The sequence below is a fragment of the Eublepharis macularius genome, chromosome 11 (genome assembly GCF_028583425.1).
Source record: "Eublepharis macularius isolate TG4126 chromosome 11, MPM_Emac_v1.0, whole genome shotgun sequence".
NCBI classification, from domain to species: domain Eukaryota; kingdom Metazoa; phylum Chordata; class Lepidosauria; order Squamata; family Eublepharidae; genus Eublepharis; species Eublepharis macularius.
This window is the reverse complement of record NC_072800.1, coordinates 35,439,246-35,460,001: the sequence shown is the minus strand read 5'-3', so window position 1 is coordinate 35,460,001 and position 20,756 is coordinate 35,439,246. Positions and strand designations below refer to the sequence as shown.

General features: G+C 40.5%; 1 protein-coding gene across 6 annotated transcripts in view; it reads left to right on the top strand.

The window, feature by feature from the left end:
* Positions 1 to 20,756, top strand: part of ATP2C1 (ATPase secretory pathway Ca2+ transporting 1) — an 85,774-nt gene that overhangs the window by 50,523 nt on the left and 14,495 nt on the right. For all 6 annotated transcript variants that reach the window (XM_054991734.1, XM_054991733.1, XM_054991728.1 and 3 more), the window contains 12 exons: positions 1,035 to 1,101; positions 2,930 to 3,054; positions 4,532 to 4,629; positions 5,434 to 5,529; positions 5,615 to 5,704; positions 7,173 to 7,277; positions 8,600 to 8,756; positions 9,387 to 9,557; positions 13,553 to 13,650; positions 14,460 to 14,510; positions 16,669 to 16,835; positions 17,841 to 17,909. In XM_054991734.1, the coding sequence (XP_054847709.1) occupies positions 1,035 to 1,101; positions 2,930 to 3,054; positions 4,532 to 4,629; positions 5,434 to 5,529; positions 5,615 to 5,704; positions 7,173 to 7,277; positions 8,600 to 8,756; positions 9,387 to 9,557; positions 13,553 to 13,650; positions 14,460 to 14,510; positions 16,669 to 16,835; positions 17,841 to 17,909 (1,294 nt within the window). The remainder of the gene's footprint in view (positions 1 to 1,034; positions 1,102 to 2,929; positions 3,055 to 4,531; positions 4,630 to 5,433; positions 5,530 to 5,614; positions 5,705 to 7,172; positions 7,278 to 8,599; positions 8,757 to 9,386; positions 9,558 to 13,552; positions 13,651 to 14,459; positions 14,511 to 16,668; positions 16,836 to 17,840; positions 17,910 to 20,756) is intronic.

The window sequence follows — 20,756 nt, the reverse complement described above, 5'->3', positions numbered from 1 at the left end:
AAGGATTTTCTGTGTTGAATTGTCTGAGCTTCTCTAATCCCTTCAGAGGCTCTTGAACAGCTGGCAGGAGTCCTGTTTGTTTGCAGTTTGACGCTTGACTAGTTTACATAGTGGATGTATGTTTGGTTTTAAAAAAGGAACACTTGAAATATGGGGTAGGCAGGCCCTTCCTAAAATAATAGTTTGACAGTCGGACCCTGGTCCATCTAGGTTAGTATTATAAATTCTGACCAGCAGTGGCTCTCTCAAGTTTCAGGGAAGAGTTTCTTCTCTCCTACTAGAGATACTGTATGCTGAAAGATGTGCTTTGTATAAAGTTTTTATACCACTGAAGAGCTATCAAAATTGCCGCTCCCAGATGGTTCAGAAGTACACCTGGGCTCCACTGGAGTGGAGAAAGATGTAAATGATGTCTTAAGTTCATATTGAGTGTACGTGTAATGAATACGTTTCATAAAGAAAAACTAGCAATTATTTCCTTGCTCTACACATAATGTGCTTCATAATGTGCTCTTCATACAATAAATTGGTTTGGGGCTGAAGCAGGAGCAACTTCAGTCTTAACTGAAAGCAGACTAGAACATAGTTGAAAATTAGGTTGCTTTGACTCCTTGTGGGATGAAACCTGTTTTTGTCTGAACCCTGTTTACATCTGAAGAATTGTAGTTCTTTTCAGACATTAAACTGTGTGTACCAGAACCCACCAACAGGAGTACATGTTATCTGCAGTGCTTCCAATGAACATGGTTACCATTTCATGTGAAATGGGTAATGCATGTATTTTTCCCTGCCTGTACAAGCTTCATTACTTGATTATATACGTGAAGCACATTTTCAGAAGACTAAGCTTTGCTTTTGTTTACAGTTCAGGCCACTGAACTGAAACATTTTTTGTTGGCTCATAACTTTTGGAACTCTGTCAACCTACTAAAACCTCTGCCCATGATCACTGATAGTCTACCTATTCATTTTGCTTGTTCTGAGATTTTTCCAGCTTCGTCTTCCACTGTTCAATTTCTTATATTTTATTATAGGCATAATTATGCTGGTTGGCTGGCTGCAAGGAAAACATATCCTTGATATGTTTACCATTGGAGTGAGGTGAGAGTCTTAAGTATTTAATCTCTATAATGCATGGCACAGTTGATCAGATATTATAGACTGAAGAACTCCACAAGGAATTGACATTCAGCATTGACAGGGTGGATTTAGTCTTCGTGGCAACTATGAAAACCTCAAGCATCTGAAGCTTTCTTTTCCTGGAGATTCCACAGAATGGTCATTTAATCAATAGCCATTGTTGACATGAGAGGTGGGGTGACAGAGCAGTTTCCAAATAATGGCTGCATAAATGGTAGCAGGCTGCTGTTGCTGAGATATATTTCCATCTGTTTACATGACACAGTGTTGAACTATGGCAATAAAGCAGAACTAAGTAGACTGCTGCATTTTCTCTCAGAAATAGCCCTGCTCTCTCTATATAACAAAACTAAACATTAGCTCACATACTAAATTTTTCCAGATTTTGCTCATGAACATACCACATTATAGAGAAACATTAGAACAAATACATTTATTTGGAGACCGTTTCACAGTATCAGCTCTGAGGAAAAAGTATGTTCATCATCTTTAAGCACGCACTTATGAGGTCAGTTTTTTTGGTAAAGAGCAAATGGCCAGCTCATGAGCAGTTATAAAGTACTTGAGGGCAATGCAAGCAGCTGTCTGACCCCACCCCCCTTTTAAAGCTTAAAAATGTTGATTTCCAACAGCTTCAAAAACAACAGCTGCATTGGTAGTTAATTCTAGCCCCATAGAAAGTTAAAGAGAGAGAGAGAGAGAGAGCCTGAATCCAGTTTATCTCAGGGGGCTTTAACCCTTTGACTTCCATTGATTGCACCATGTATTGTATGACACCTTTCTATCTTTATGTAAAAGTGTAAATTATCATCAAAAGATACCTGCTTATAAAATGTACCTAACAATAGTTTTTCTCTTACCTGTTTTTCTGATTTAAGTTTCCCAATGGTTAAGACAGTGATGAATTTTCACCCGTAAAATTTTTCCTACCCCTAAATTTTTTCAGAGAAAAAGGGACTATTCTGAAGAGTAGAAAGTTCGTGTGGGTTAGTGGTTAGAATGTAGCAGTAGGACCAGGGAGACCTCATTTCAAATTTTCACTCTGCCATGATGCTCACTAGTCCACCCCTCTCACTTAGCCTAGCCATCTTCATAGGGTTGTTGGAAGGATAAAAGAAGAGGAAGTCACACATGCTGCCTTCATCTCCTTGGAAGAAGGACAGGATAATAGTAGACTAACAGTGAAATCCTAAGCAGAGTTACTCTAGTTAGTCTAAGCCCATTGATTTAAACGGGCTTAGACTGGAGTAACTCTGCTAAGGATGCAGAGGAGTTAGCCGTGTTCTGACGAAGAGAACTGTGATTCTCGAAAGCTTATGCTACAATAAAGTTGGTTAGTCTTAAAGGTGCTACTGGACTCTTTTTGATTCTGCTAAGGATTTCACTGTACATGCAAATAATAAATAAATGGATACTCTCCCCACGTACATACACATTCATTCCTTTCATTTTTGAATGTTGTTTGCATCTATTTCTTGAGGCAATCCTAGGTGAGGGTTATAGGGGCAACAAGATAACAAGCATCATTCAGTCATTCAGTCAGATTTGGCCACATGATGCCCTGAAGGCACATCTTTCCACCATTATTTTGAATGGGTGTGAACTTTTGCCTGCTGTACAGGGCCTCGCATCACTGAAATGGATGTGGTGTTTTGCAGGGTGTTTCAAGTTTCTCCACCCCTCCAACTTTGACTCAGCATTACCAGTAGCTCGCTTTCTGTTTTTAATGTGTGTGTATAACTCTTGAAATGTGTCAGTCATTGATAAACACATCCTCTTAACATTGCAGTCTGGCAGTCGCTGCTATTCCTGAAGGGTTACCTATTGTTGTAACAGTAACATTGGCTCTTGGTGTAATGCGAATGGTTAAGAAACGGGCGATTGTGAAAAAGCTGCCAATTGTGGAAACTTTAGGTAAGAGTAAACCAAAATGTATACATTACTGTGAATGGCTGAGGGTATTCTGCTGTTAATTATATAATTTCCAATAAAACACTTGAAAATAAAGGATCTATCCATATATGAAAGTAGAACTTCTATATAAACGTACTGGAGATTGTAAAGTTTTCATTGTTTTGTAGGTATAGTTTATATAAGTTACTAGTTTTTCTGTTACCTTGAGTTTTAAGACTATTTTGCTGTGTGTGTTTTGCTAAAGCAGAACATGCTTCTAAATGGAAGGGCTGGATCCCACATATTTGTTACGCTTGCAGAGATGTTTTCCTCAAACTGAAGAAGACTTCTTGTTGATAGAAGAGCCTTTTACATTCAAGAAAGGCTCCTTCCAATGGAAGTACCATATCTGCTGGCAAATGGATCCATGGGATCCACCCTGACATGCCTTGTCTTTAAGTTTGCAATTCACTATCTGATTAGCTTTCTTTGTTGAAAGAACACACATCCAAATATTTTTACATTTATATTGCTGAAATGTGTTGGTTATAAAATCTGAGAGCTGGGAACCACAAGGACTCATGGAGGAGGGGAAATCCCCTCCCCTTGCTCTACTTTTTCTCCCCTCTTCTTTCCACTTTGCATCTCTCATTCTTGCCCAGCTGCACAGTTGTCCATTCCCTTGCCTCCTTTCCCCAGCCTGCCCAGTTGTTTATTCCCCCCCCCCCACCACCCGCAGCAGTTCATTACCCTTTTTTTGCATGGCATTTTTGATCCTTAGGCAATCTAAGATGTCTCTTTTTTTTTCTTCTGTCTGTAGAAGTGCTGCTTTGTGCTGGATTAACCCCCAGTTGTTTCAGCTTTTTATATAAGTGTACAAACCTGGGAGGAGGAGTTACATTTGGTTTGAAGAAAGATGTAACTTAGTCCCCCCCCCCCCCCGGCAGATCTTTTTGATCCACATGGGAGATCCATCCATATTCTAGGCTTGCTTCTTAAGAAATTGTCAGAAGTTTCTTTCAAACCAGGCTTTTGAGAGGGAGTCTTCTGATATCTGCTTTCAGATGATAAAGATGGACGATTATAGCTGTTCTTGAATTTAATCTTAGTTTTCACTGCTTTACTTTGTACTGTGTTTGAATTGAAAATTTACCTTGAAACTTAACATTGGAAAGACAGTATACAAATGCAGTAAATAAATGAAATAAAATGCAGATTCTATTGTGAAAGGTATCAAGGGTGGCCTAGATTTTTATCAAGACTTGCACTAAACATAAATGTAGCAGAGGAGAAAGGGAGCCGAGTATGTCTAGCTGAGTATGTCTAGCTGGAGAGAGGAGAGTGGCTTGCTGCTTATTTCTTACTTGCATGACTGATGTTTCTTTTCATTTTTTGCAATTCAGGGGAGAAGCTCTGATCCATGTTCTGTTGTTTGCCCAAATGAAGTCCATCCTATTATAACTGGTTTTTGTGTGATTACTTCCTTCATGCTTTTCAGGCTGTTGCAATGTGATTTGCTCAGATAAAACTGGTACACTGACAAAGAATGAAATGACTGTTACTCATATATTTACGGCAGATGAGATACATGCTGAGGTAGGTAGACAGAAGGTGTCTTAAGTGTATTTAATACATGTGAATGTGGATGGACAGATGAGCTTTGTTTATAAGTTGTGGACGTAGTTCTAAAAATTTCTCCAGGTCAGCCTCTCAAATCTGTTTCTAGGTGGCTGACACTGCTAAGACTGACTTAGCATTGGTGGGCATTTGATGTTTATGTGGAGGCTATATTCCTGGCCATTTCTGATCTCTAAAAGACACATTAGTACCGCCAAGTGTAGAGTCTGGTATTAGATAAAATATCTGCTTGATGCAAACTGAAACTTGCACTGCCCTTTTAAACTCATTAAAATGTATGTTGGAGAGTCATGGCAGGAATATAAAATCTGCTACTAATTTGGAAGAAATTTTGGCTGCTTTAAGTTTTCTACTCAGAGAAGAGAAATCTACAGTTTCCCATGAATTCCAGTTTTACTATGGCTAATTTACTAGCGGGTATTGTCCTTAACATTCCCATCTGCTTTGGTCAGCGTAATAAAACCAGTTTCTACAGACTCTCTAATATGTATTAAGAAATAGGCCCAACCCCCCCCCCCTAGTTTATTGTTTATCTTATGCTTTGTAGTGAATTCCAGGGGCTTGTTTCACAGTTAATAGTGTCTATTTTAATTATCCTTCATTTCTAAAGTTATATGGGGAAAAAGTTAAATGCTTGCTATATTGCAAATTTAAATGCAATACATTTAATTTAAATATATTGAATTTAAATTTAAATGCAATATATTGCAAACTTAAATGCAATATATTTAATTTAAATGTCATGTTTACTTTATCATATAGGTTACTGGAGTTGGCTATAACAGGTTTGGAGAAGTCCTTGTTGATGGCGATGTTGTTCATGGGTTTAACAATCCATCTGTTAGTAGAATTGTTGAGGTAAGATCTTTCATACAAAGCCTAGAATTTTCTGAAATTTGGACAACATATATCATATTAACATGTTTTCACTTCTCATCTTCAGGCTGGGTGTGTATGCAATGATGCTGTAATTAGAAACAACACCTTAATGGGAAAACCAACAGAAGGGGCCTTGATTGCACTTGCTATGAAGGTATGTGGTGTATTGGTGAGTGTATACAGACTTGATGGGCAACTGAGATCTGATCTCAAAGAAACCTAACTAACCAGAAATACAGAATCTTATGTATTTCAAAGGGTAGCTGTTCTAGTCTGTTACAGCCAAAACAAAGATCTGCAACATCTTAAAGATACAACAGATGTATGAAACAAGCAATGCAAGAGATGAGTAAAATCACAGAATACATGAATACAGAATTGCGTTGACTTGAGTGTAACCCATTGGAGGATAACCAATGGTGAGATCAATTATGTTAAAACACAAAAAGAGGTCATCTTCTTTTGTACTGAGCTAACATTTCCAGCATTTGTTGAGACCAAATTCTACAGCTTAGATTTGCTCATGATTTCCAAGAACTTTATGTAGATTTTTACAGATTAAGCAGTGGAACAAAAGATGACCAACATGAAACTTTAATTTCAACTTTATAATTTTTTTAAATGAATAAAACATTGGATGTTGAGTAGGTGATACTAAATCTTGAATGCAAAAATGGTTATGTTTTGAAATGTTTTCATAGCTAAACATAGAGGATTGTTCACTTTTGAGTTATGTTTTAGTAAACAGAATTTTAAAGGTGCCCCATGTTATTTGTGTCTTAATAGCAACAAAAACTTAAACTGCAACATTTGATTAGGAGAACAAAAATAGTGAGGTTTAAATATTATGGTAAACTAATGTAAAGCTGTATGTATAAAGGGATTATTTTTATTGTAAGAATACATGTAGTAAAGACAACATAGTATGTACTCAGTTTAAATTTAAGGAAATAAATGGCACTGAAACATTTGGCAGAATGATTTTTTTAGCATAACTAAAGAACTGCATGATGTGCCTGTTTTGATAGAGGTTAATTGTCTTCCATGGAAATTACTGAGGCTCCTCTGTTTTTTGTCTCTCTTCATGGCATTACATGATAGTTATGTGTCAGATTGGTGATTAGAATATCCCTTCTGCCATGTAAGAGGAGATATATAAGAATTTAAGCTTTGGCTGTGAAGGTCATATCAGAACAAGTCAGGTGAATTAAGTGCTTGATTTTTTAAAACCTTAACCCAAATTTTGTATATTTGTGGCTTTATTCCCCCCCCCCCCATTTATTGATCAACAAAATATATACTTGCACAATTCCTAAGGACTGAAAAACAAAAATTCCAAATTGTCAGTCTTGTCTAATACTATATTGGCAGTGACAGTCATTTGCGGTTGTTAGTTTTATGAAACCGTATCTTTAGAAAGGAGACATTTTCCACAGACAAAGTAGTGGGAAACTTTCTGCCCCACATCTCTTTCCCTTAACAGCATAACTGTCATACTGATTGCTGGCTGCTGCTAATAACAAGCTCAAAGGTGTTTGTGGAACATTGACACTAAATATCTGAAATATAAGACACCCTATTTACAAAAAAGTGGGTTCTATTAATGAACATTTTTTTCATAGATGGGTCTAGAAGGAATTCAGCAGGACTACATAAGAAAAGCAGAATATCCCTTCAGCTCTGAGCAAAAATGGATGGCTGTTAAGTGTGTACATCGAATTCAACAGGTGTGACCTTCTTTCTGCAGCTTTTCTTCAGACTCCAACATCCACTTATTGTCTATTAATATGCAGTGGCACAGTTACCCTCATGTAAAATAGAGATTTTCTCAAATTGTTTTAAGCACAATAGCCATTCAGATCAACTAAAACAGATGAGGCTTAATTACTTGGAAGTAAGATTCATTTATTTTAGTTGATTCGAATGGTCAAGATCAGTATGTAAATGCTGTAGAATTTATCTCGTCATAGACAACAAGCCATGCCAGCAGATCAGTCCCTTCAGAATATCCTGTAGCTATTACAGATGGAAGGCCTGTTGCAGTTCCTTCTGCAGTGTGTTATTGAAATTACAGGAAATAGCAGTGCTCTTATGACACCTATGCTGCATTGGTTCATATTTTCAGGACTTTCAAACCCATTTCTTCAAAGTAAATATGGGTTGGCTCCAGACTAAATTTTCTCCTAACAGAAGGCACTTCCATCATCAGAACATAATATCCTGCCTCCCCCTGGCCTCCTACAGCACATTGATCTCCCTGAGCTTCTCAGGGACAGGGTACCCTTATGAACAGCATGGTGGGCAAATTGGAGATCTGTAGCAAGAAGGGGGAGTTGGCAGAAATTACACCTCCCATTCGTGAAAAATTTAGTCAGATTCTGACCCAAACGTGTGATTTATCCTACTACATAAAAGGCTAAGCGTGTTCCAGACAACTCACTTCCTACTTTGGTGTTCCTCCAGAGGGAGCTGTTGTGCAGGGAAGCCCAGAAGATGCAGCCCATCCCTCTGAGAGTGTGCTGCAGTTGGAAGCCCAGGCCAGGATCAGGCGTGGAGCAGGCAGTGATGTCTCCTTCACCTCTGCCTTTAGCCAGCTGGGATCAGGCATGGAGCAGGTGGCAATGCCTGCCCGTTGCCTTCACTCAGCTGGGATCAGGCACGGAGCAAGTGGTGATGCCCACCCCCTACCTTCACCCAGCTGGGATCAGGCATGGAGCAACTGGTGATGCCCGCCCTCCACCTTCACCCAGCTGGGATCAGGCATGGAGCAGGTGGCAATGCCTACCTGCCCACCCTCCCCCTTCTAGAGCCCATTGTATTTTTTCCCACAACGGGCTTTGTTACTAGTATATATATATTCACAGAACAAAATAATGCTAGCTGGCTAGTTAGGAATAGCTATAATGTGAGTGCAGGGATTTGTCTTCTCTAGAGCATTGGTTAGTTAATTAGAAACTACACACAGATGGAAAGCTTTGAAGTTATAACAATGGCAAGAGTTGAGGCAGAGGACAGGGCAGCATGTGCTAACATGTTTACTGCTTTTTAGGACAAGCCAGAGATTTGTTTCATGAAAGGTGCTTATGAAGAAGTTATTCGATACTGTACAACATACAATAGCAAAGTGCACAGCCTACCTCTCAGCCAACAACAAAGAGATCTTTATCAGCAAGAAAAAGCATCCATGGGCTCTGCAGGACTTAGAGGTAACACCAAATCCAAGTTTGGCCTTCACAGCCATGGGCAGTATTTTGAAAACTAATTGCTTGTTCTGCTCAGCACAAGAAAAGTTGCAAAATGAAGCTGTGAATAAGCCTCCCCCCCCCCATTTGTATCCATCCTTACAAACCATGTTGCTCTTATATAGATATTGGCACTTAAAACATCCAGACTTTAATATGGAATCCTGTATATAAGCTTGGATTGCAGGCCAAGGTTTCTAAAATTCCCCAAACAACATGAATATCAGTTGTCAAACTTCTGAAAAAGCCTTGTATATCATTTAGAAGACTTTCCCCCCAAACTCTGAAGGGCAGTATGTGGAACAGGAGCAAATTTGGTGCTCCCTGCAGTCTCTCTAGTAGAAAAAGTGTTGCTGCTACCATCACACTGCTTTCAATAGATTAGATCATAAGTGACATTTTAGTTTGTAAAGCTCTACCCTTTCTGCACAATTACATACAGGAGCCTCCGGAAAGATCACAGTGTTATTGTTGGGAAAAGGTATATGTTGTGCATTGTTCTCTAGAGCTTAAGTGGAGACTAATGGTGCCATTCTGATGATCTTTTAAAAAGGAACAATATCTAAATCTTTTTTGTTGTTATTTCTTTGAAAGTTCTGGCTTTAGCTTCTGGTCCTGAGCTTGGGCAGCTGTCCTTTCTGGGTCTGGTTGGAATTATTGATCCTCCAAGAACGGGTGTAAAAGAAGCTGTCAATACACTTATCACTTCTGGAGTAGTGATAAAAATGATTACTGGAGATTCACAGGAGACTGCAATTGCCATTGGTATGAATTGATTTTTGTTTTTCTTGAATTGAGTTAGTAACTGCTTTGCTCCTGGGTGTATTGGAGTCTTCTTAAATTTTGAAACTCTGGCCACTTTCCAAAGAACCATAAAATCAGTTTCATGGACTCTGGCATCTGTTTTGTCAGCCTACAATACATTACAAAATATTTTTGAAACTGATGCCAATTTCAAAAGCTGTTTGTTATAGCACAGGGGACCCATTTTTCAGAAATCTAGTCAAAAGTTTTGCTGAACTAGCACAAACCTCTTGGGCATTCCTAAACTGCTCTTGCTTTTTAAAAGCAACCTCAGGGTTTGCAAATCCTTAACCATACCTGTATTTTAGGAAGCAGAGCATTGCAGTGCTGTATTCTTGCTCTTGTTTCCTCGCTGTTCTGCATTGCACCCATGGGAAAATAATACCCTTGTTTGGGACTTATTTCTGTATTGTCACTGTTTGAGAATAATAGCGGTTTATTTTCTTATTTCTTATTTAATTGGAAACATGGTCCTCTTCATGATATAATATAATAGAAAATAGCATTTTCTCCCTTAAAAGGAGGACATCATCTTGTGATGGGTGGGTCCTCCTAGACTCTGTTGGAAGCGTCGCTTTAAGCCAATGGTACTCACTGTGGGTCTCAGAGAGCCACATCCACAATTACCAGGAACCACATTTACATCCATCCCTGGCATGATACTTGCATTTCGGGGATCCTCACAGCATACTCATTCCTTCTGTAGCGGTTGTTTCAAGGTGGGGACCGACTGCCAGCCACATCCCCCACTGGGGCGAGGACCTTGCCCGCTTTCCTTAAACATGGGGCAGTTGCCATGTTGGGGAATGGTGCTCAGAAGAGCCATGCGTGGCATCTCAAAAGAGTCATGTGACTCCAGAGCCAGTGAACAAGTGTCATTGCTTTAGGCCTTTATTTTCTGCTGTGATAAGTCTCATTTTTATTATACCTTTCTTGAGGATGCATGAGTGCCTACTGATACTGGGCTTAAAGAGAAATACAGAAAACTATCGTAGCCTTTTCTTTCTTCTTACCTCAAGTTTCGCAGTTGTCTGTATTTGGAGGCTATTGTTCTTTGCTTTGCTGCATTTTATTTCTGCTGCTGTCTTGCTCAATAACAAAAGGTCAGGCTCCTCCAGCCTGCACAACAAGATGATGTGCTAGTTGAAGACTTGCACTCAGCACTTGGTGGGCAGTAGACTACATTCAGCACCTGTTTCTCTCTGAGAATATTTCAAAGCCTGACTGCAGTTGATGCTTTGGGCATCTCAACAGATACCTGGGAATTGGCATCGTTTGCCTCCCCAGCATTCTTCTGTGACTTCTAGCAGAAAGGGGGGTTTGGGGCAAAAGGAATTTTCCTAGCAAGAGGCTTGTTTAACATGAGGCCTCTTGACCAAAGTTTCAAGAAATATGGCTTCTGCCTAAGTTAGAAAAAGAGCATTTTCTTCACAGCAGGTATGCTCTGTGGCCTCTCTCTGCTGTATGATAGATCTTCATCAGTCTGTTTGGGTCCAAAAGGTCTTGGTTCTCAGACCTCACATGTGATAGCAGATACTCCCTGCAGATTTTGCATCTTCAGATCTATCCAAAGGGATGAGTTTGCGGTCAGGACCTGGAGTGGTTCTAGTTCACCATGAGGACAGAGGTCCATTCTAACTAGGAATTGATATGTGAAGTGGTTGACAATCTACATGTTCTACATGATGAATTTGTTGCTATAGTTTATGAAACTACTTTGGAAGCCTTCATCTGTTGGTGTAGGTGCAAGAGCATTTAGTTCTCTGAGACAAAAATTAGCATTTACAGAAAGACCCGTTGGAGGAGGGCCTTCAGCCTGACTTTGAAAAGGCAGCTGTTTCATTGGTTTCAGAGGTAAGATTGATCTCTGTGACTAGGCATCCTTGCCTGAATAAGTTCTCCAGGAGAGTGTATTTCTTTTAAGGCCATAAATTTATAGTTTCTCCTCTACAGTTAATGCCTAAGGTGCTCAGTGCTCACTATGGCATCTTTTGAGCTCAAGCCATGAAGTTCCACTGTGGTTAGTGACTGAAGGGTGCTCTGAACAGTAGAAATTGAGATCTTTCCCAGAATTTCTTATGTTTCTTTCTTTCTAGTCTACTCCAAACATTAATTCTTCTTTTTCATTGTATGCAAGGCTTGTTCCCCCCCCCCCCATCTTTTTGGCTGAAAGTGTCAAACTTCTTTACAGCACAATATGCTAGACATACAAAGATCTCTTACTGTACGTCTTTGCAAGATTGAGCCTGTGTGCTGCAGCAGTTAGAATATCAGACTAAGAATGGGGAGACAAACATTCAAATCCATGATCAGCCATGAAACTCACTGGGTGACTTGAGCCCAGTCAATTTGCTTAATCTACCACACAGGGTGGCTGTGATGATAAATGAGAGAGGGAAAAAAATCATGCATATTTTTCTGAGTCCCTTGGAGAAGAAGACAGGATAAAATACTTTGGTTCCAAGAGCACTAGGCCCTTGGATTTCTTATTCATTTTCTTTAATTAGGGTAATGCAGTAGAATATATCTCTTAGCCTTTGGTTAGGAAGTGTATACTGAGATTTATTAGCCACAGGATGTGAGTGTTTCTACAGAACGTCTAACTCAGGTTTCCAGTGTGGGGCCTGTGGGCACCATGGCACCCACTGACACCTTTCCTGGAACCTGCCAGGTGTTGTTAGAAAGTGGACTGGACAAGATGGGGCTTTCATCTAGAAGGGCTTTTCATTGGCCATTTGATTGGTTGTGCAGATATTTTAGAAGTTGCTTCACCACAGCACAAAGACCTTCACTATGTTACTGTATGTGTATGTAAGAAAATATTTTTAAACAGTATGTTCATTTTAAAAGGCTTCTGGCTAAACAGAGGTTCTACCTGAAATATTGAAGAGTTACTATTGGAGTTATTCATAAACTCACTTCCAATCCTGACATTCTGTAGTTGGCCGTACTTCCTCTGGCAGTCGTTTTGTAGCTGGCTTGTGCATCTTGTCGCAGCCATTTTGTAGGTGTGCCCAGCAATTTTGTGCCTACCACCCTGTGTCATTATTCCATAATTTGCAGTCTCGAAAAGGTTGTGGACCCCTGTTCTAGCTTTTTCTTTAAGAGGCGTATCAGCATTAGCAGCTATTAATGTTACTGTCTCCTGTACAGATTCTACCTTTTTATTAAGCGTTATCAAATTGGTGTAAATAAGTTGTATAAGTGGTGCAGTCTAGTGCTTTTGGGTTGATTGAATCACAGCTATTATACATCTCATTATAGGTTCCTTCTTCCTATTTCTGATAAAACAGCTGAACATTTCAGTTGCTGTAAATGTTCATTCTGCTCAGATAAAGGGTGGCTTCATAACTGAAGTTCATATATATTTCTTGGACAAGTTTTTTGTCCATTTATTCTTGGCCAGAATAGATAATCTTAAGGGTAATTTCTTCCCTGCTTCCTATTGCATTTTACCAGTTTTCTTTTGTGAGGCTTAGCATTGTCATGATCACTTTGAGCTTATTTAGGGAAAGTGATTTACTGGTCCTGGCAGATGGCCTCTTCCAGCACTGCTTCCAGTAGGGGTTGAATGACATCCTGTGATGAGGGACTTCCCCCATCTTCATGGTAAAGCCCATTGTTTTGTAAACAAAGAATGCCATGCAGAATTTCTCAGGCTTCTATGAGCTAATGTCAATGTATAATTTGTGACTATATCATTTTTGCTTGCGATCTGGTATAAGAATGTGTCAATTTGTAAGCATGGCCTGAACTTCTTCTGTATTATAGTCATACAAAGCTGCCAATGTATATTGGCTGCATTACACACTTCCATGGCAACATTATTAATGTGAAGAATAACGAAAATATAAGAATCGAGAAGGTTTAAATGCATGTACTGAGATCCAAAGAATATGTTATTGCCTCATTGTATGCTTTCAGTTAACATCTAAGCAGAATAACTTGTTTTTCAGCAAGTCGCCTGGGATTATATTCCAAAAATTCTCAGTCAGTCTCAGGAGAAGAAATAGACAAATTGGATATACAACAACTTTCACAAATAGCACCTAAGGTTAGTTTTTAAGGGTTTGTGTGTTAAGAGGGGGCAGGATTTCAGAAAACATTAACTTGAGATTTCTAAAAAGCAAAACACAGTAATTCCAAGGAACTATCTAATGCACTAATGTATCTAGATTTTGTGGGTAACCTCCAAATTGGACATGTTAGTCATTAGTAGTTGGTAGGTGAGGACTGTAACTCTATGGAGGATCATTTTACTCCTCACTTGTGTCTTTTTGAAATCTGTCAAGACAGCTTTACAATTTAGCTTTTGATTTAAGAACTAGGTCAGTTAAAAAACTACATTTACCCATGAATCTCTGTTCCTGTAACCTAAAAGGGGGAATATTGTAGCACACTGGCTTCTGACAATGTGTGCTTGTGGGGACAGCTCCCAATGCTTGCTCTAGGAATGGAGAAGAAAGTCTTCAGGCAAGACCCCTTTAGCCAGCTAGAGACTGGCTTTCTGAACCAAGAATTGTAACATGCTACTTCTGATCATTTTGGGGCTTCTTGCAAAATGATGTCAGGTGTTAGGTTAGTGGATTCTTCAGTCTTGGGGACCCTGTTAGCTACTAGTTTTGCTTACTCTGATGGGATTAATAGTTACTGAGATAGATGAGACAAGCCTAATAAGGGGAAAGGTGGAAGGAAAGAAGCAAAGTATCAGAAGAGGAATTTCCTCCCTCAACATTTCTTTACTAATGAACTGCCTATCCTGTCAATGTAGTCTTCAATGGAAGAGGCTAGGTGTGTTCTTTGTCATTAGGGAGCAAGATCTTGAAATAGTTAAGACCCTCTTGTTCTTATTTCCATTTTTAGGTAGCAGTGTTTTACAGAGCAAGTCCCAGACATAAGTTAAAGATTGTCAAGGTATGTCAGTGTTCTAAAAATAGCTTTATATCGTTGCATTAGTACTATTATGTAGCCTCTAACTGAAACATGCACATGAAATCAGTTAAGACTCCTGAAGAACAATCTGCCCCTGATGCTGAGTGACAAAAAACTTCTAAGATTTCATGGGGCTATCTAAAACTCTGGGTGCCTCTTTGTAGTTAAGTGTGACTGCCAACACAGCATAAAGCTTAGGCTGGTGAGAAGTATATTTGCACTTTATTAAATGGCATTGTAATACCAGAAAGCAAAGATAACTGGGAAAAGGGAAACCTTCAATATCTGTAGAAGAAGAAATGTCATTAAACATATTTTTATTAGATGTCTCATTTGTCTAGTAAAGCCCATAATGATGGCTTCATCATTATGAACCAAAGTGCACCCTGTTTGTAGAAAGTCTTCAACTCTAATAGGAAAGACAAATGCTGCATTTAGGGGTGTGCACAGGGAAAATATTTGGGTTTCATGCTTTGGGTTTACCCAAAGCAGGAAAAGAATCCGAAATAGGGCATTAGGGCATTTCAGTCATTTCGGTATGCTCCGTAAAAATTTGGAGCATACAGAAGATTACCGCAGGAGCTGTCGGCTTTTTCACCTGATGGAAGGGGGGAAGAGGGAGCTCCTTCTTCCTTCATCCCATTGGGTGAAAAAGCCAGCCTGAAAACTTTAAAAGTTCAAAGCAGCACTGGAAAGCCCTCCTCTGAGCTTTGAAAAACTCCAAGCTGGCTATTTCACCCAGTGGGAGGGAGCTCCCTCTGCCCCCCTCCTATTGGATGAAATAGCTGGCCTGGATACTTTCAAATCTCAGAGTAACACTGAAAAGCCCAGCTCTGAGCTTTGAAAAACTCCAAGCTGGCTATATCACCCAATGGGAGGGAGCTCCCTCTGCCTCCTTCCCATTGGATGAAATAGCTAGCCTGGATACTTTCAAAGCTCAGAGCAACGCTGAAAAGCCCTGGTCTGAGCTTTGAAAAACTCCAAGCCAGCTATGTCACCCAATGGGAGGAAAAAAGCCAGCCTGAAAACTTTCAAAGCTCAAAGCAGCGCTGAAAAGCCCTGCTCTGAGCTTTGAAAAACTCCAAGCCGGCTATTTCACCCAGTGGGAGGGAGCTCTCTCTGCCCCCCTCCTATTGTATGAAATAGCTGGCCTGGATACTTTCAAAGCTCAGAACTTCACTGAAAAGCTCTGCTCTGAGCTTTGAAAAAGTCCACGCCGGCTATTTCATCCAATGGGAAGGAGGCAGAGGGAGCTCCCTCCCATTGGATGAAATAGCCGGCTTGGACTTTTTCAAAGCTCAGAGCAGAGCTTTTCAGCGAAGTTCTGAGCTTTGAAAGTATCCAGACTGTCTATTTCATCCAATGGGAGGGAGGCAGAGGGAGTTCCCTCCTCTTGGGTGAAAAAGCCAAGGACATTTCCCTTGGCCTTGGATCAGCTGTTTGGCGGGGATTTCTCCACCAAACAGCCGATCTCGGTTTAAATGCCCCTTTCCCTGCTGCTTTGCAGGGACAAGGAAAGGGGCGTTTAAACCCTTGACCCAAAGCTTCCCGAAGCAATAAGAATTGTTTGGGGAAGCTTTGATCCGGGGTTTCCGAATCGAGCCCAGCGTGCTGGGCCTGATTCTGAAGTCCCGAATTTTTGCAAATCGGTCCCATTTGGGTATTTTTCCCGAATTGGAAACCGGAATTGCACACCCCTACTTAAATGCCCATAAAGTATTTTATGAATCTGCAATGTCAAAGAGTACTCCCATATGAAGTTGTCTGTACCTTAAGATCATCCTTGAAGGCCTTTCCCTGAGTGCTGGCATGTTCTGAGGCTTTCTGAGAAAGGCCTTTTACAAAATAAAACACTTCGGATGTCAGTTGGGAGTTGTGGGCTATCTCCCTAGGGCGATTCCCTTGGCATCCCTTTATTGAGTGCTAGGCGCTAGGTAAGAAGTGTTTTTACTTCATTTTTTTTTGCACAAGCTTCTAACTTGGCTGTATCCAGCTGCTGCTATTATTTTAGTATGCTGTTTAATTGGTTTGCAGGTTTATGGTTTTATAGATTTGGAAACTTTTAATTGGCAGGCAGGGTAGAAGTTTGAATAGTGAAACCTTGTGATTATTGGATGACAATAATTGTAATTTTTCTCAGTCTCTACAAAATAATGGTGCAGTGGTTGCTATGACGGGAGATGGAGTGAATGATGCTGTGGCACTGAAAGCTGCAGACATTGGAGTGGCAATGGGACAGACTGGCACCGATGTCTGTAAAGAAGCAGCTGATATGATCCTAGTGGATGATGATTTTCAGACAATAATGTAAGTTGATTTTATTATGACTGGCGTGCACAAATGATATCGGTGTGGTGGTTTCTGTTTTGAATATGCAGTCATGTCAATGAACTCTAATACAGTATCCATCTGGAGTTAATGATGGAAGTAGATGTATTTCCCAACCTCTGTGTTGCAAAGCCAGTGTAAGGGGCTTCTGTAGCTTCACTGATTTATGCATGCTCTTTTTTGTTTGTTTTACGTGGGTCACTATACCAAGTAAATTTGAACTTGTGGGTCACCACACCAAAAAGACTGGGACTCTAGACTGTTGTAGAGTATGTGTATGAACTGTTTAAAATACTACTTTAAACCATTAGTGTACACTCTTGAGTGATGTATCTGAAGTATTTGCTGCTTTAAAAGAGCAAAGGGAAGATTGTAGGAATCTAGGTGTAGACTAGGTACCAGCTAAACTATTTGCTCTGGAAATCAGATCTGAAAAGGATGAGGCCTAATAACCGTGGCGAAGAGAATGAGATCTGTGTTACTGTAATGACCCGCAGAACATTATAATGGGAAAATATTAGCAATAGCAATACAGGCAGTACCAACTAGCTTGACAATTTTCAAATGGTCTTCTGTAACTTTCACTTTGACACTCCAGTCACAACAACTTGAGTTGTCTTTAATGAGTTACATCCAGATATACCTACCTGATAATGGAAAGCTTAGCTTCTAGAGCAAAATGCTTCAGGAAATAAGGAATAAGCTATCGGTAATGTGCTATGGCCTTGCATTTTTGAAATTCCACTGGTGGTAGAGCTGGAATTAAAAGTTTTATACAATTGAATTAACACAAAGAAAACTGGAGTAATACTAACTTGAAAGCAGTCAAGGGAAAATAGATGCATACCATGAAAGTTGCAGAATTAGTTAAATTCCTGAATTTTGCATGTTATATTTTCAGGACACCTTCTGTGTGTTAAGTTAATCCATTATAAAGTAATTCATTTGTCTCTTAGCATTTTGATCTTGTTTTTTATATTTCAGGTCTGCCATTGAAGAGGGTAAAGGAATTTATAATAACATTAAAAATTTTGTTAGATTTCAACTTAGCACGTAAGTTTTATAAAATGACAGACGTTTCCTGTTAACAAATTGCATAGAAGTTAGCATGACCAATATTATCATAAATTGAACTTGGTAATTCTTAAATGGTATATTATATCCCACTATGGAGCCATTAGTGCAAGTGCTTGTGAACCATTTTTTTTTGTTACAATGTTGAATGAATTCTAAGATTATTTGGCACTGGCCCTTTAAAACTGAGGATAATGAGTCCAAGATAAAAACTAAGGAAAGCTTCTGAAGAGAGAACACTTCTCCTTTGAAAAGCTTGACAACATTTTTTCTTACTGCATGAAATCAGTGATAGCAAGTTGTCTTTTTGTTGTTGACAGGGTAATAGGAACAGATTAAAAAAATCCTGCAGCTTCTAATACATGAGCCTGTGATGTCTTGCTTGATATGGTATATATTTTCCAAATACTGCAATAAAGCTACTTTTATAGCATTATAAGGAGCATGAAGTATTTGTATACCTCAGTGAGATGAACAAAGAGGGTCTTTATGAAAAGGCGTTTAATGCAATTTCAAACCAGAGTTTATAGCATTGGAAAGTTTGGTTGAGATTTTTTTCTACACACTGGCACATATTTAAATCATATGGAAGTTTTAAAAATGTTTTTTGAGAGTGCATTGGCCAAAAACTATTTAATGAGGTGTGTGTTTCTGGTATACTGATAGAAGATCACTTTTCTGTTGCAATGGCTGGAAAATGTATACCTTGCCAGTAGAGAAAAGCATCATGGGCTCTTGCTATATTTCTGAATGTAGATCTATTAGCAGAAAAGATTAGTGTGGTGTTTGAATTTCTATTTGGGGCTAAATAATAAGCTCTGACCGTACAATGACTGGTGGTGGTAGAAGGTGCCATCAAGTTGTAGCCGACTTATGGTGACCCCTGCTGAGGTTTTCAAGGCAAGAGGCGTTCAGAGGTGGTTTGCTATTGCATACCTCTGCATAGCAACTCTGGTCTTCTTTAGTAGTCTCCCATCTTATTACTAAGCTGGGCCTCCCTGCTTAGTAATTGCTTAGTTTTCAATCACATGCTCCCTGGACCCCTTACCCCTTCATGGTGAAGGCCAGCATGGCTGGCTTGGGGGCCCAACTGGAGACTATTATTAACCTATTTTTTAGCTCTTGGATTTTTCCTGGAGCACTTAAGGAAGCTATGGTGAAACCTTTCCTGAAAAAAAATCTTTGGACCCCCCTGATCCGTCCAGTTACCAGCCAGTCTTGAACCTCTTGGGCAAGAGATTGAGCGGGCAGTGGCGGAACATCCAGTCTGGCTTCTGTCCAGGCCATGGGACAGAGACAGTGCTGGTCGCCCTCACGGATGAACTTCAGAGGCACCTGGATCGAGGTGGGTTGACGCTGCTGGTTCTGTTAGATCTTTCAGCAGCGTTTGACACAGTCGACTATGATCTGTTGACCCACCACCTCACTGATGTGGGGATCTGAGGGACTGCCTTGCAGCGGCTTGTTTCCTTTCTCCATGGTTGGGGACAGAAGGTGGCGCTTGGGGAGAGCTTATCCACATGCCAACTGTTGGTGTGCGGCATCACACAAGGGGCGATACTCTCCCCTCTGTTGTTCAATCTTTTATATGCGCCCCCTTGCCCAGTTGGTGCAAAGTTTTGGATTGGGCTGTCACCAATATGCAGATGACACCCAATTGTATCTGTTGATGGATTTATGGATGGCCTGACTCTGCCCCAGATGTCCTAGTGAGAGCTTTGGAGGGTAAAGCAGAACTGGCTGAAGCTGAATCCGGAAAAGATAGAGGTCCTGTACTTGGGCTGTGGGCTGCTAGATTTGGGAATCTGGCTCTTGACATTTGATGAGGCACCGCTTGTGCCCGTTAAATCAGTCAGGAGTCTCGGAGTGACACTGGACTCCTCCTTGTCAATGGAGGGCCAGGTCGTGGCAATCTGCATTTTTTCATCTCTGGCAGGACAGGCAGCTTTCGCCCTATCTGTCAGTTCATGACCTAACTACAGTGATCCATGCAACGGTCACTTCCAGATTGGACTACTGTAACTTGTTTTATGCAAGGCTTCCCTTGGGTCTGACCTGGAAATTACAGTGGGTCCAGAATGCTGCTGCACGTGTCCTGATGGGTATACCATACATTTTACTCCGATCTTGCAGCAGCTGCACTGGCTCCCTGTGGAGTTCCGGATCAGATTCAAGGTTTTGGTTCTAACCTTTAAAGCCCTAAATGGAATGGGACCAGCATGCCTGAGGGACCACCTCTCCCTGTATGTACCCCAGAGTGCGTTGAGATTGACAAGTAAGAATCTACTGGTGATTCCTGGCCCCAGGGAGGCTCGGCTGGCCTCGACCAGGGCCTTTTCAGTCCTGGCTCTAACCTGGTGTAACTCTCTGTCAGAGGACACCTGGGTCCGCCAAGATCTTATATCCTTTCAGCGGGCCTGTAAGACAGAGATATTCCACCAGGCATACAGTTGAAGCCAGTCTTAGGTTGCTTGGAAGCTTCCCTACTGGTCTCCCTCCAGGGGGCCTATAAAATCACCCCCCCCTTAATGTGAAGTCACAAAAATGATATTAACTGTGCCCCACCCCCACTCCTTTGTTTATATTGTAGCTGGGGAGAATGGAGGGGGCCGCCATCTTGAGACTCTGACTGTATATGTACTGTTGTTTTGGTTTTAAATGTATTTAAATGTTCTAATCTTTGTACTAATTACATTATTGAAACCCGCTCTGAGCCCGCTAGCAGGGTGGGTGGGCCAACAGACAGACAGACAGACGAAAGTTCCGACAAGATTGGGCTATGGTTGTTGTGGGTTTTCCGGGCTATATTGCCGTGGTCTTGGCATT